The sequence below is a fragment of the Cyanistes caeruleus genome, chromosome 23 (genome assembly GCF_971803275.1).
Source record: "Cyanistes caeruleus chromosome 23, bCyaCae1.hap1.1, whole genome shotgun sequence".
NCBI classification, from domain to species: Eukaryota; Metazoa; Chordata; class Aves; order Passeriformes; family Paridae; genus Cyanistes; species Cyanistes caeruleus.
In genome coordinates, this window is record NC_141723.1 from 3,622,936 (window position 1) to 3,637,505 (window position 14,570).

The 14,570-nt window shown below is 48.5% G+C and overlaps 1 protein-coding gene across 1 annotated transcript in view; it reads left to right on the plus strand.

Annotated features, from left to right (window-relative positions):
• The first annotated feature begins 240 nt into the window (after positions 1-240).
• LOC111939391 (uncharacterized) overlaps positions 241-14,570 on the plus strand; it is a 45,542-nt gene continuing 31,212 nt past the window's right edge. The window contains exons 1-16 of the mRNA XM_086860974.1: positions 241-299; positions 1,498-1,634; positions 2,287-2,356; positions 4,355-4,478; positions 5,756-5,947; positions 7,893-8,041; positions 9,640-9,680; positions 9,758-9,898; positions 10,787-10,969; positions 11,346-11,417; positions 11,650-11,776; positions 11,988-12,127; positions 12,416-12,619; positions 13,197-13,346; positions 13,795-13,974; positions 14,143-14,259. Of these exons, the coding sequence (XP_086717100.1) occupies positions 241-299; positions 1,498-1,634; positions 2,287-2,356; positions 4,355-4,478; positions 5,756-5,947; positions 7,893-8,041; positions 9,640-9,680; positions 9,758-9,898; positions 10,787-10,969; positions 11,346-11,417; positions 11,650-11,776; positions 11,988-12,127; positions 12,416-12,619; positions 13,197-13,346; positions 13,795-13,974; positions 14,143-14,259 (2,086 nt within the window). The remainder of the gene's footprint in view (positions 300-1,497; positions 1,635-2,286; positions 2,357-4,354; positions 4,479-5,755; positions 5,948-7,892; positions 8,042-9,639; positions 9,681-9,757; positions 9,899-10,786; positions 10,970-11,345; positions 11,418-11,649; positions 11,777-11,987; positions 12,128-12,415; positions 12,620-13,196; positions 13,347-13,794; positions 13,975-14,142; positions 14,260-14,570) is intronic.

The following is a 14,570-nucleotide window of genomic DNA, read 5'->3' on the forward strand; positions in this document are numbered from 1 at the left end:
ACATGGAAACAGCCTGGTTTTCCTGGAAACCCCAGGCTCTCTCCCAGCTGAGCCCCAGGCACGGTGATTATTATCTGTACCTGCATCAGAGGCTGTGTTCAGGCTGATGGGTTTGTGTTTTAACACCTCAATTCTCATCAGAGCATCTCAGAGCACACAGGTTTAGTGCTTCCAGGACTAAATTCAGCTAATCCAACACCACCACCTCCTGGCTTTGCAGGAACTTTATTCCCAGTGTGGATGAACCTCCACCAAATTTCCTCGCTGGAGGTGGAAACAGAGGTGAAATATCTTCATATGTCAGACGCTCTGACCTCAGCAGGTCATAATCCCTTTCTGACCTTAAATATGTCTCTCTTTAGGAGCTGGCTTGTGTTTGAAGTGCCCTGCTGGGTATTTCTGCCCTGCTGGAGCCAGTTTCCCAGTGCCCTGCCAGCCAGGGACACACAACCCTCTGCCAGGGCAGGACGAGGCTGCTGACTGCAGACCCTGCCCGGCAGGGAGGGCTTGCACCCAGGCTGGCCTGGCCCAGCCCGACACCGAGTGCTCAGCAGGGTAAGCCTGGATTATTTTCTGCCCACTTCTTGTCTGTGCAGGCATTTCACCTCCACACTTCTTGCTTTGAGCAGTTTTTTCTGCTTTTTTCCTGCTCGCCCTCCCCTCAGCTCACACAGCACGGAGGTGTTGCTGTCTCTTTGCACCAGGAATATTTTGGCAGCCTCCAGAGCTGTTTTCCCTTGGGTGGTGGTGCCCAAAAACCTCTTTCAGGCCCTGCTGGTGGGTCTGGTCCCAAAGGGAATCACTTTGTCCTCCTCTTCTCCTCCCTGAACTCCTCCTGCTGGGTCTGGTCCCAAAGGGAATCACTTTGTCCTCCTCTTCTCCTCCCTGAACTCCTCCTGATGGGCAGTTTTGTGCTGCTGCTGCCTCCAAGGGTTGTTCTTTTCCTCAACAGAGGAATTATCAACCCCCCCAGGCCAACCCAGCCCCCAGGAGCCCACAGCAGCTTCACCCCTTAGAAATCTGGAGAGATTCCTCCCCGTTCCCAGCTGATGGGATGGGGTGCAGAGAATTAGAGCCACCTGCAAGAGCAGCTGAAAGTGCCCCTGAGAGTGGAATAACTGGCACAGATTTCAGAAGAGCACCAGGAAATCACCCCTCAGGTGCTGGTGGCTTCGTGCCCTGTGCAAGGTTTCATTGCAGTTTCTGGTAAATCAGTGTGACACAGACTGTCCTGGTGGAAAGTTCCACAAAATAGGTAAAAACAGCCAAGAATGAGGCCAGGCCACACACCCCATGGCTGTGAATAACCCACTTTTGGCTTCAAATGCCTCACACAGCCAGCCCATTCATTTTAGTTGTGTGTTATTGGTGCTCATCCGTGTCTCTGCCAGCCACATCAGCTTTTCCCCAGCTGCTGGACCCCAATATTTTTGTAGGGCAGAGTTTGCCTTCCCCTGGCTCTCACACCCTGTCCCAGGTGCTGTGCTGTGTTCCCAGGTACGTGTGCCCCGTGGGCTCGGCCAGCCCCCGTGCCCCCAGCAATGCCTGTCCTCCAGGAACTGTTGGCAACCGCTTCGACCTCTTTGACAAGTCCCAGTGCGAGCCCTGCCCTGCAGGATTTGTCTGTGCCACAGGTACGTGGCTTTAGCACCAGGATCTGCCGAATTCTTTGGTCACCACTGTCACGGAGCCCACCACAGCGATGGGAAATGGGAAAGAAGTTTCTCTTTAGTTTAGTTTTTCTCTGTGCCTGCTGGATGAGGTAATTTTGCTCTGAATTCTCTCTTTGTGCCATCCCTGGTTGCTGTTTTAAGTTCCTGACCTCGAGGCAGGCAATTTTTACAGCTTTCCAAGTTTTTTAGCTTATTTGTGGCCTCTTCACCTTCATCTCCACTCCAGCTTTGGGCAGGGGCACCACGCAGGAGTTGCTGGAGTTGGTGAATAATTGCTTTAGTAACCAATGGGGTAGAGCAGAGGCAGTAATTATTGTTATCCCATTCAAAACAGAGAAAAGGCACAAAACGAGGGGGAGATTTAACTCAGGGTCACTCCCAAAGAGCTGAAAACTCTGAGAACTGGCTGCTATGAACACGCTTGTGCTGCTCTTAAACTGCCCTTGGTGTTTCCACAGGAACTGGGGGGCAGCAGAAGCCCCCCAGCCCGTGCCCAGTTGGTCACTATTGCCCAGCTGGCAGCAGGAGCCCAGCCCAGCTCAGGTGTGCCCCGGGCACCTGGAGCAACAGGAGCAGCCTGGCCTCGGCCCAGGAGTGTTCCCCGTGCCCCCAGGGCTGGTTCTGTACGGCAGGAGCCCGTGTCCCCACCGGGAGATGCAGCTCGGGCCACTACTGCCCTCAAGGTAGGCAGCTCCTCATGGCAATCAGGGAGATTTAACTAATTTAAAATAATTATTATTATTATTATTATTATTATTATTATTATTATTATTATTATTATTATTATTATAATAATTATTATTATTATTATATTATTATTATATAATATATATAATATATTATATAATATATATTATATAATATATTATATTATATAATATATATAATATATATAATATTATTATATATATTATATATTATATATATTAATAATATATTAATAATAATATTATTATTATAATCATCATCATCATCATTATCATTATCATTATTATTATTACATTTTATTTATTTTATTTTATTTTATTTTATTTTATTTTACTTTATTTTATTTTATTTTATTTTATTCTATTCTATTTTATTTTATTCTATTATTATATTTAATTATAATATTTCATTCTTATTTTTAGTTATTAAATATATATAAATATATAACTAAAATATATACTATATACGTATATTTTATTTTAAAATTATTAATTTTAATTATTATTAAACTGATTAATTAAATTAATTAATTCATTGATTTTTGGCTAATTTTTCAGCCACACACTGGCTTTATCAGCCAGTTACTGGCTTGATTTTTTGCACTGTGGACAGCAGACCATCCCTTAAAATAATTAAAATAGTTAAAAAATTTAAAAATAAGAAAGTTTAAGTTAAAATACTTTAAAAACTTAATATAGTGTAGTCACTATTTTATATTCTTTGAACAAAGCATGTTTGTACCATTATTTTTTTTTCCCCCACACTGAATTTGCAAAGAATTAAAATGCCCAATCAAGCACCTGGTACAAGCAACCATCCTAATTTGAATCTTCCTGCACAGCTTCTGAGATTGCTGCTAAATGCTGATTCTTTGTTGTTATCAGAGCTGCGAGCAGTGATTTTTTTTAAATATGTATTTACAAGTAAAAAATTGTAATTGTAAAATTTCAATTGTAAAATTAAATTGTAAAAATTAATTGTACTTGTAAACAATTAATACCCACAAAAAAAAAAACCAAAAAAAAAACCTTCCTGCCTTCTGTGTTTGAAGCTGCATTAAGATTTGGGTGTTTCTGTGCTCTGTGTCTCTTGGAAAGGCAGCTGGAGGAGCACGCAGTTCCCCTGCCCTGCAGGAACCTACAGCAGCAGGATGGCCAGGGGCAGGCTGCAGGATTGCTCTGCCTGCCCTGCCGGAGCCTTCTGCCCCCCTGGCACCTCCAAACCTCTGCTGTGCCCACTGTAAGTGCAGGACGATGCTCTGGGGTGTGCAGGTACAAGGGGAGATGGCTCCTTGTGGCATTTCGTGGCTCTTCTGCTTTTAATTCTTATTTTGCTGGAGGTGACTTTCACTTTGCCTGTTACCGGGTGGTCCAGGCAAGTTTTGTCAGAATTGGGTGGATTTTGCTGCAGAAACAGCACATTTCCTCTGATCAGAGCATCAGGAATTTGGGATAGAGTGTGCTGTTGATGCTGATAGGATTTCAGCTTTTCTGTTTCTCACACATCTGTACTCCTGCCATTCCTCAGTGTGTGACTCCAAACTCCACACACACTGGGAGCTGCTGCTTCCCCACTTTGGGCACACACAACAATTCCTCTCCAGGCCTGGCAATCAAGGACACCTCACTGCCTCAGGCCCCCAGAGATGGAAACAAAAGGGAGTTGGGGGCAGAAAACTTGGGGGAAATTCCTTCATTCCCTGCAGCTGGAACTGGGAGATGAACCCCCAATGTGCAAATGGAACAAACTTAGAAAAGTGTCAAACCCCTGACCCATGGTCCATTTTTGGGTGCAGCCCCTGGGGGGCTTTGTCTGCCCTAAATGTACCTGAAGCCCTTCAATAAATAGAATTGCTTTTTATTCCACTAATTTTGTCTGGCCTCTGTTTTCAGGTAGCCCAAAAGGCATCACTGCGTTTCCTTTTTTGCCTGGCTGCTGTCTGGGAGTCTCTGTGTGTTGTGTTTTCTCCTCAGAGGATCCTTTCGCTCGGCCCCTGGAGCGGAGGTGGCTGCAGACTGCACCCCCTGTCCTGGGGGACACCACTGCCCCGAGCTGGGCACGGTCACTCCTCGAGCTTGTGGGGCTGGAAACTTCTCAGTACGTAACAATCCTTTTATCCTGTCTGCCCTCCTGGATTTGGGCACAAGGGGAGCTCCCAGGGGAGGATGAGGCTGTGAGTGCCCCGAGGGAGGCACTGGGATGAGCCCAGTTCCTGCAGTGATCAGGCTGGGAATTTGGGAATTTGGGGTGGCTGTGTGCAGAGCTTTAAACACCACTGGCCACTGGTACTGGCTCTACAAGGGGTATTCCACTTGCTATTCCTATTCCTATTCCTATTCCTATTCCTATTCCTATTCCTATTCCTATTCCTATTCCTATTCCTATTCCTATTCCTGTTCCTATTTCTGTTTCTGTTTCTGTTTCTAATTCCATTCCATTCCTATTCCATTCCTATTGCTATTTCTATTGCTATAGCTAAACTGTTATTCCAGAGGCTGGGAATGTTCCTACAGCAGGTTTGGGGCTGCTCCTGACACAAAAAGCATCTCCCAGGGGTGAAATCCTGCTGCTGTTCCCAGTGGCTATCCCTGCTCACCTGTCCTGTGCCTTCTGGTGGAAACCTCAGGTTTTTGTGGCACATTTGGCCCTGGCAGGGAGCAGAGAGATCAAAAGGAGCTGTTGGTTGGGCACTGGGATTAAACTCTCAGGTGTCCTGGGGAGGGAAAGCAGAAGGACACAGTGATGACACAACCATTCCCACAAATAGCTGCCAAGGTTTGATTCATGTTTATCTGCCCCACACCTCCAGTTAATTGCTGTACTGATAATTGCCACTGATGGTGACAAATTTCTGTTGAAGGACCTGCCCTGACCATCATCTGCCCTGGCCAGTTTTCATCCCTGCAAAAATCTGGGAGCCACCACTGGAAGCCTCCACTGGGACTGGAGAGGAGATAAATTACAAATGGAGATTTATACGTAGCAAATAGACCCTGATTATTCCTCGTTTGCACTTGGACTTAGGTGTAACAAGGAAAGATGAGGGAATATTTCTGTATTTCCCCTGCTGCTGCTGGCAGGATTCCCTGTTCTGAGTTTGTGTGGATAATCCACAGATGCAACAGGGTGGATTTGTGGAGCAAATCCTTTTTTTGGTTTCCTTTTTGCAGGCTCTGAGCTGCACCCTGATTGCAGTCAGGGCTTGGGGGCAGGTTGGAAATGGGAGGGGTTCTGTTCCCCTGGCACTCCTGTGCACAACAGGAGATGTTTTCCACAAGAGGCTGCGCTCACAGCCTCGGTGTGGGGTCACCACGGCTGTCCCCAGGTGCAGGGGGTGCTCCAGGGCACTGACACTGGACCCTTTCCCATTCCAGGAGCCAGGCTCAGCCTCCTGCTCGCCCTGCAGGGTTGGGCACTTCTGTGCCAGCGAGAACACCAGCCTGGAGGTGATGCTGGTGGCCATGGTGTGCCCAGCAGGGCTCCTGTGCCCGAGGGGACAGGCAGATGTCCCAGATGCCACCACCAACGCCTGCCCTCAGGGACACTTCTGTCCCCAGGGAGATGCTGTGAGTGACTCTTTGCTCTGGGGACTCTCATTCTCTCTGACTGGGATCACTGCTGTGGAAAAAACCTTCCCTAATGATGTTTGTTACTGATTTCTTTGCTCTTTGTGTGTTCACAGATCTTAGCAGTATTTGCCCCCCATAAAATGGTTAATAATATAATAATATATAATAATATAATGATATCAGGATAGCACTTTCTGTACACAATTATTCAGAGTGGTTTTCACAGCTTTATCTGCTGTACCTTGTGAGCTGCAGGACTCATTTTAGGGTGTCCAAAACCCCTTTTTCTACTTCATTCCCAGGCTCAGCCTTGCCCCAATGGCACCTATGGTGAGCACAGGGGGCTGAGCAGCGCTGCTGGATGCTCACTCTGCCCTGCAGGGAAGTTCTGCTACTCTGAGGGGCCAGAGCCTTCAGGAATTCCTCACCCTGTAAGTACATCCCAGCTCCCAAATTTTTACCCCAAAATTCTTACCCCAGGCTGCATCTCTTAATGGAGCCAACTTTGTGCTTTGTGCATGTTTCCTGTCTTTATTTTGCCTTCTGCCTGTCAGTGCAGGCTGGGAAAGACAGTTCAAAGGTGAAGAATTGCTGCTGCTCCTCTTCTAATGAGTTTTGGGATTTTTCATTGCAACTGTTTTGTCTCAGGGAAGAATGAACTCGTCAAACATTAATAGCTGTTAAAAATAAATTTTTAAAAAATAAATAAATGCAGATGGATTCTCTTCTGCATGGATGAATCCGTGGTTTTATTGAAGAGTGAGGTGATAACTCTGTCCCAGTTACAGCTTTCATCCAAGTGTGGAAGAGCATCTTCCTCACAACTCTACAGGGAAACTTGCAGGGCTTGTCTCAATGCCAAGATTTTACCCTAAACCCACCTTGCTTATGATAACTATCCCACATGGCCAGAATTTTACTGGTAAATTCCCTTTCTTCCCTTCTTTCCTACCCCGTTTGCTCACAGTGAAGAAACAGTGGGTTATTCAAACTGCAGGTGAGGCTGAACAGATTCCTCTGGACAGAAAACAGCCGAGCCCTGAGTGTGTGTTTTGTTCCCAGACAGGGGATTGCCCAGCTGGCTACCTGTGTCCTCCAGGCACTGGATTCCCCTTCTCCTTCCCCTGCAAGCCAGGGAGCTTCTGGGATAACTCCAGCACGGAGGGAGAAGGGGTTTGCAAGCCAAGCCCAGCCGGGCACTTCTGTGACTCCCCTGCCCTGACAGAGCCCAAGCCCTGCCCAGCAGTGAGTGGTTTTCCTTGCTTTCCTGGGAGAAGCTGCTCTGAGGGATTTATTTAATAGAAAAGCCTTGACTGTATAAATCTGGCTTTGTTTTGTAGGGTTTTTACTGCGCTGAAGGCAGCTCCAAGCCCGAGCCCTGCCCAGAGGGGACATTTGGTGACAGGCAGGGGCTGTCCAGCCTCTCGGGGTGCAGCCCCTGTGCTCGGGGTTCCTACTGTGCTGCCCCAGGACAGACTGGCCCAAGTGGGCTTTGTGAGGCTGGATTTTACTGCCAGGGCAGGGCTCTGACTCCAGTAAGTCCCACTGAGGAGTTTTGCTCCTCCTTTTCTAACTGTGCTCCCCTGTGTTGTTTTATTTTCCCCACTGTGGTGACTTCTTTAAGCCAGTGATTTGGACAGACACAATTTTGTGCACAAGGACTCTCAAAGGGAGTGTGGCCATGTCATATTTTTCCCCTCTCAACAATGACACCCTCTTAACTAAAAGATCACCATTGATCTTTTAAAAAATAAAAGTCCATTGGGTGTGAAATCAGTGTAAAATTTAATCCCTATTCATTCTCTTTGAATTTCCTTAAGTCAGTGTTTTCTGCACAAGAGCATGTCCCTATTATTTTCTTCTTTATTATCTACACTTTAATGCCTTAAATATTTTAACCTGATTTTCTCCCTTTTTTAAACGATCCTTTTCCCATTTTCAGTGGCCCACAGATGGTGTGACAGGAGATGTGTGTCCTGCTGGGTCCTACTGCCCACCTGGCTCTGCCTTCCCCATCCCCTGCCCTGCAGGGACCTTCAGCAACGTCAGTGGGCTGAGGAACCTCCAGGAATGTTTGGATTGCCCACCTGGGTGAGCGTCCTCCAGCTCTGGAAGCAAACAGGAGCCAGGGCTCTAAAATTCCAGGACATTTTTTGCATTGGGATTTTGCTATCCAGGGGCGGGGGGAAAAAAAAAGGGAATTATTGCTACCCAAAATTTTATTTTTTCAACCTTAGCTTCTATTGTGATGGGACAAACAACCAAGCCCCCTCAGGACCTTGTGAACCAGGTTACTTCTGCACAGGAGGGGCCAAAAATGCTCTCCAGCACGTGGTGATGGAGGGACATTATTCCTTAGCAGGAGCTTTCAAACCCAAGCTGTGTCCCCTTGGCACCTTCCAGCCCGTGAGTACCTCAGGCTTCCAACCTGGGGGTTGGCAGAGCCCTTAGAAACTGGAAAAATGAGTGAGTAGAAATCCCTGAGGTGTTTGGAAGCTGTCAGCTTGAAAAAAGGGGGTTTGGGGAATTCCTGCTAATTTGGGTAATCACCACCTGCTTTGCCTACACTCTGCAACAGAAGAAGAACCGAAAGTTTTTGGGTGAAGACACCAGATCCATCCAGGGCTGTGCCTACAGCTCATTTGGCAGTTTTTGTTAAGTTTTGTTGCACAGCACAGATTTGGGAGGGCTGCTGAGCCTTTGGCATGGCAGAGGTGAATTAACTTGTGCATTTCCCTCACTTCTGTGTTTGATCAGGGCTGTGCCTGCTTTAGGGGTGCAGGTACCCCAAATTTGTTGCTTTTGGACTGCAGGTCATTGTTGATTTTTTATTATTTTTTAATTACAGTGTTTTTTTGCAGAAGGGACTCCTTGGGAGCTGGTAAAACCACAAAGTTTATTTATTTGTTTATTTATTTGTCCTCATGGTAAGCAGCAACACCCCACCTCTGCCAGGCTCTGTGTTCTCTTTCAGGGCCGAGCTCAGTCTCTTTGTAGGGACTGTCCTGAGGGGACTTTCTGCAGTGAGCCAGGCCTGGCTGTCCCCCAGGATTGTCCCAAAGGCCATTTCTGCCCGCCTGGCAGCTCCCTGCCTCTCCCATGTCCCGCGGTAAGCGCCACACGCGGATTTGTTTCCCAAGCAGCGATTTTCAGGAGGGCTCCCATCCCTGGGCAGGGAGATGCAGTGGCTGTGTCTGTGCAGGGAAGGTACTCGGATGTGCAGAGGGCAGGTTCCTGCAAAGCCTGCCCTGCAGGGATGTTCTGCAGCAGGGCTGGACTGCCTGAGCCAGAGGGGCACTGCCAGCCTGGATATTACTGCAGCCAAGGCTCCAGCGCCTCCTCACCCGTGAGTGATGAACATTTTACCCTGCTCAGGGCCTTCTAGCTCTGCCAAAGATTTCACAAACCATAATAAATTTATTTATTTAATAATTTTTCATAATAAATAACTTTAAAATAATTTTAAAATTTAAAAAATAATGATTTTTAATAATAAATTTATTGAAATTTAATTTCAATTCCCTTTAGGTGGGGCTTCCATTCGGAGATCTTTGCCCACGAGGACATTATTGCCCAGCTGGCACAGGGCACCCCAAAGAGATGCCATGTCCTGCTGGCACCTGGAATGGCCAGAGAGGAGCCCCAGATGTCACCTGGTGCCTGCCCTGTGCCCCGGGGTTTTTCTGCAGCGTGTCTGGCCAGGATGCTCCTGGGGGACTTTGTGCACGAGGTGAGAAAAGAACTCATGCAGCTTCTTAGAAACCGGTTTTGACTTGGGGGAAGAACTGCAATGTTCTCTGTTTTAAGGCTATTACTGCACGGGGAGCAGCAAGACTGCAAAGCCAGAGGATGGTGTCACTGGAGATCGCTGTCCTCGAGGACATTTCTGCCCTACAGGCTCAGCAGCTCCTTTCCCCTGCCCCAGTGGGGAATACAGCAATGCCACAGGTGAGGAGCTGCAGAAATGCAGCAGGTGAGGAGCTGCAGAAATGCCACAGGTCAGGAACTGCAGAAATGCAGCAGGTGAGGAGCTGCAGAAATGCAGCAGGTGAGGAGCTGCAGAAATGCCGCAGGTCAGGAGCTGCAGAAATGCAGCAGGTGAGGAGCTGCAGAAATGCCACAGGTCAGGAACTGCAGAAATGCAGCAGGTGAGGAGCTGCAGAAATGCAGCAGGTGAGGAGCTGCAGAAATGCCGCAGGTCAGGAACTGCAGAAATGCAGCAGGTGAGGAGCTGCAGAAATGCCACAGGTCAGGAGCTGCAGAAATGCCACAGGTCAGGAACTGCAGAAACTTAACAAGTCAGGAGCTACAGAAACTTAACAGGTCAGGAGCTGCAACTCCAGTGTGACTGAAGGAAGATGGAAACATCGCTCATAGCTTTTGTCTGTGTCCAAGAAGGCCCTGACAGCTGCTGGCCACTGGGAATATTCAATATTTCAGGGAGAGAAAGGGATCGAGCAGGGATGTTTTGTTGTTTCTCCCGTGGTGTCACATGAGGAATATATTTTCCCCTGCAACAGCTCCTGTGTTTCCAGGTTTGTGGCAGTGCCAGTGCACTGAGGGCTGGCAGCAGTTTCCAGCTTTCCCTCTGTTCTGCCTGCCACCTAATGGGGACACGTGGAGGTGACTCTGCCTGGTAGAGAGGGGTTTGCTGAACCAAATGATCCTCGGAGAAATCCATATTTGAGGCCAGTTACTGTGGGAGAGCTTAAAAAATAGCTTTATTTCGATTTCTGCCTCTTTAAGTGCACAACCAGGCAGAGGGACATTGTGCATGTGGTATTTCCCTTCCATTTCATTCCACACTTCCTTTTAATTCCTGTTTTTCCCTCTCAGGTCAGGACAAATGCCTTCCTTGTCCTGCTGGGTTTCACTGTTCAAAGGGGCTCCTGCACCGCTGCCCTCCTGGCTTCTACTGCCCTCAGAAAACCGGGAGCACTTTTTATCCTTGTCCTCCTGGCACTTACAGCCCCTCCTATGGCCTGAGCCAGGCTGAGAGGTGCCAGCAGTGCCCTGCAGGTGAGGGAATGCTCTCCTGGCAGCTGTCTGAGAGGGTGATGATCTTTCTGCAGCTCTCTCTTCCCCATCCTCTGATGCGTTTTGGCCTCCAGGAAATGCAAATGTAAAAATCCAGTCAGAAGAGGATCCTGGTCCTGCTGGTGGTGTCCCCACAGGTTTCTGGGGGCTCTTTGGTTCCCACTCAGGGTTTCCCAGCAGAGTATGAGCTGAGTTAGGATGGGGATTTGTCCCAGTTGTGCTGATGCTGAGGGATTTGATTTCTCAAAGTCTTTCCTTTGCCTTCCAAACAGTGCATGCACCACAGCAGCTCTCCTGCTTTGTTTTGGGTTTTTTTCTCCCAGTTTGCTGATTCTCTTTCCCCTCTGTGGTCCTCCAGGAATGTTCTGTGGAGAATGGGGATTATCCTCTCCCAGTGGTCCCTGCTGGCCTGGATTCTTCTGCACAGCAGGTACAGAATTTAGGATTCAGAGGGCAGAAAAAGTGAAAAGGTGAGGGAGCTGTGGCCCTTATGATCCTTGCCATTATTTATTCCATTCCACTACGGATTTCTGGCTTTACCTACAATCAGCTCCTCTCTTCTTTCACCTATGGAAATGGTTCTTTAGCCATGGGGAGCAAACTGCCCTATGAGAAACAACCCAAATAATTCAGGATACTTTTGCTTTATCTTCTTCATGCAGGAGCAAGCGTCCCAAACCCCAGTGGAGCCACAAACACGAGCAGTGGTGGCCCCTGCCCGCCTGGACACTTCTGCCCAGCTGGCACCAGCATCCCCCAGCCATGCCCCGTGGGCTCTTACTCAGACAGGTGAATCTCTGTGCATCTTCTGATGCTCATTTTTATTTTCTTCTTATTTTTGTTTATCCATCAGTCCTCTAAGCAACGAAGTGCAGCTCAGTGAGGCTCATTAGACACATCCTTGCATCCATCAGGAAAGTTTAGTGGTTGTTTTCACTTCTCCAGCCTGACACCCCCGTGCTGAGTTTAGGACTCACTGAAACCCTTCTGTCCCTCTCAGGCTCCACAACGGGCAGGATTCCAGCTGCACAGAGTGTCCACCTGGCTGGTTCTGTGGCTCCCCTGGCCTCACAGCCCCCTCAGGACCCTGCTCACCTGGCTACTTCTGCCAGCCTGGGGCTTCCTCACCGTCACCGTCCGGTGAGCGGCACTGCCTGATCCGGGGTTTTAACAACAGGAAAATTTAAAAATGCCACATTTTCTCCCACTATTCCTGGCCCTGCCTCCTGTCAGTCACCCAGATCCCTGTGTGAATTTCCTTTGAGGGGTTTGTGCCATACATACATTCCCTGTTACACAGGGAAATGCCTGCACTGAGCACAGGGGCAGTCACAGCTGGATTGGGCACAGCCACTGTCATTCGATTGTCTCAGGAATTATCATTTCCAGGGGAGATTTCCAACCCCCTGCTCCTCCTGTCTGTCCCAGGTGTGTGGGAGAAAGGAGGTCCTTGCCCTGTGAGCCACTTCTGCCCAGAAGGGACCAGCTCTCCCTTGCCTTGCCGTGCAGGGACCTACAACAACCTCTCCAGACAAGCTGCCTGCTTCCCCTGTGCTGCAGGCTTCTTCTGCCCCGAAAACACCACCAGCTACAGCACAAACCCCTGCCCAGCTGGCTTCTACTGCCCCAAAGGTGAGGCGGGCTCAGGGAACCCAGCAATGCTTTGGCCAGGCTGAAACATCCTCCTTAAAGACAAGAAATTATCTTTGTGGACAAAATAAGTGTACTTCACAGAAAAATACCCCCAAAATATTTTTGTTTACATGTTTGAGTGTCTTTCTTTTTTGTTTAAGTGTGTTTCTGACATGTTTAAGTGCCAGCCTGGTTGTTCAGAGAAAAAAAAACCAAAAAAAAACCAAAAAAACAAACCAAAACAATATTTAAGCTGTAGATAAGCTTAATATTTAATATAATTATTTATTATTAATAATAATTAATACTAATATTATTCGATATTATTAATATTATATATTAGCACTATTATATATTATAATTATTAATAATATTTAATATTTAATATTATTAATGTTTAAGCTGTAATAACAACTTCACGAATTAAACAGAACCCAAACACAATTTTGGCCATGAAGGGCTGTGGGGATCAGCAGTGGGACAAACTGGCCAGGAGGACACAAAGGGATGCAGCAGGATTCAGAGCCAGGATCGTGTTTATATTCCATGGAAGGTTCCTGCCCTCTTTATCCCACAGGCACCAGGTTTGCCACTGAATTTCCGTGTCCCAGGGGTTACTACAACCCCGACCCCATGAGCCAGAGCTTGGACAGCTGCCTGCCCTGCCCACCTGGGCACTACTGCGGCAAGGAGGGGCTGACAGCTGCCTCAGGCAGGTGTGACCCAGGTGAGTGTGAGGCTGCTGGGGGTGCCAGCTGATTCTCTGGGGTGATGCTTTCACCCTGGAGCCTTCACCACAGCCTTCCCAGTGTGTTTGCTGGATCTTCTGTAGGCATCCAGTGGGGCTGGACTCACCTCTGCTGCTCAGGTGGGCCCCAGGGTGACAGGGCTCTGCCTCCTGAGCCTGCTCAGGCTGAGCCCTGCGACCACAGAGCTAAAGTTTGGAATTTGATGTTGCAAGATCTCTTTGTTAATGTGGTATTTATAGTATTAAATTGGACGTGGTGTTGCACAGGAAATTATGGCCTGGCGCTGGTAAATTTGGTGGGGTGAACCTGTCCCACACCCCGTGGTGTGCCCACATCACACCCAAAGCCACCCCAGCTGGTGTCTTTGGGATGTTTTTTGGGGCTCTGTCACTGCCAGAGCTCCTCAGTCCCGTTTCCTGTCCCCAGGCTGGTTTTGCATCTCAGCAGCCTGGACCTCGCAGCCGTTTGACCTGGACAACTACACCAGTGCCAACTGCCTGTGCCCGGCCACTGCCACCGGGGGCAAGTGCACAGCTGGCTTCTATTGTCCCCAGGGAAGCCCAGAGCCTCTTCCTTGTCCCGCAGGGCTCTTCTGCAATGCCTCGGGTTGGTGTCTGTGGGGAAGAGGAGTTTTGAGGGGATATTCCTGGGGATGCAGCAGTGTTTGCCAGATGCCCGTGGTGTCTCCCAGAGGGAGGCTGTGAGCTGCTGTTTTCCCAGCTTTTCCCCCTTTGTCTCAGTGCTCTGAGTGGCACCATCCTCTCTGTCTCACAGGGCTGCCTGTCCCCAGTGGGGAATGTGCTGCTGGCTTTTACTGTGCAGGGGGAGCTGCTGGCCCCAAACCCACGGACGGTGTCACCGGGAACATCTGCCCAGCGGGCTCTTACTGCAGTGGGTATCCAGATTTCATGGCACACAGCTCCTGAAACACCCCCAGGGTGTGGCAGCCAACTGGCTGGGGCCTGACCATGGTGCCAAAGCCCCAGATTCTTCCCCTAATTCTTCCCCTTCCTCTCAAAGTGCAAGGTGACATCTCTGTCTCAATATCTGGACTTTAACTGGCTTTGCCTGTGGGTAAAATGAAGCCAATAATTTCTGTCCCACTCCCTTGCAGCACTCTTGGATCTGTGAGTGGAAAAAATATTTCCCTGCTGCGGTTTTGTGCTCATCCAACCCCCGAGTGCAGCCATCCCATTCATTCT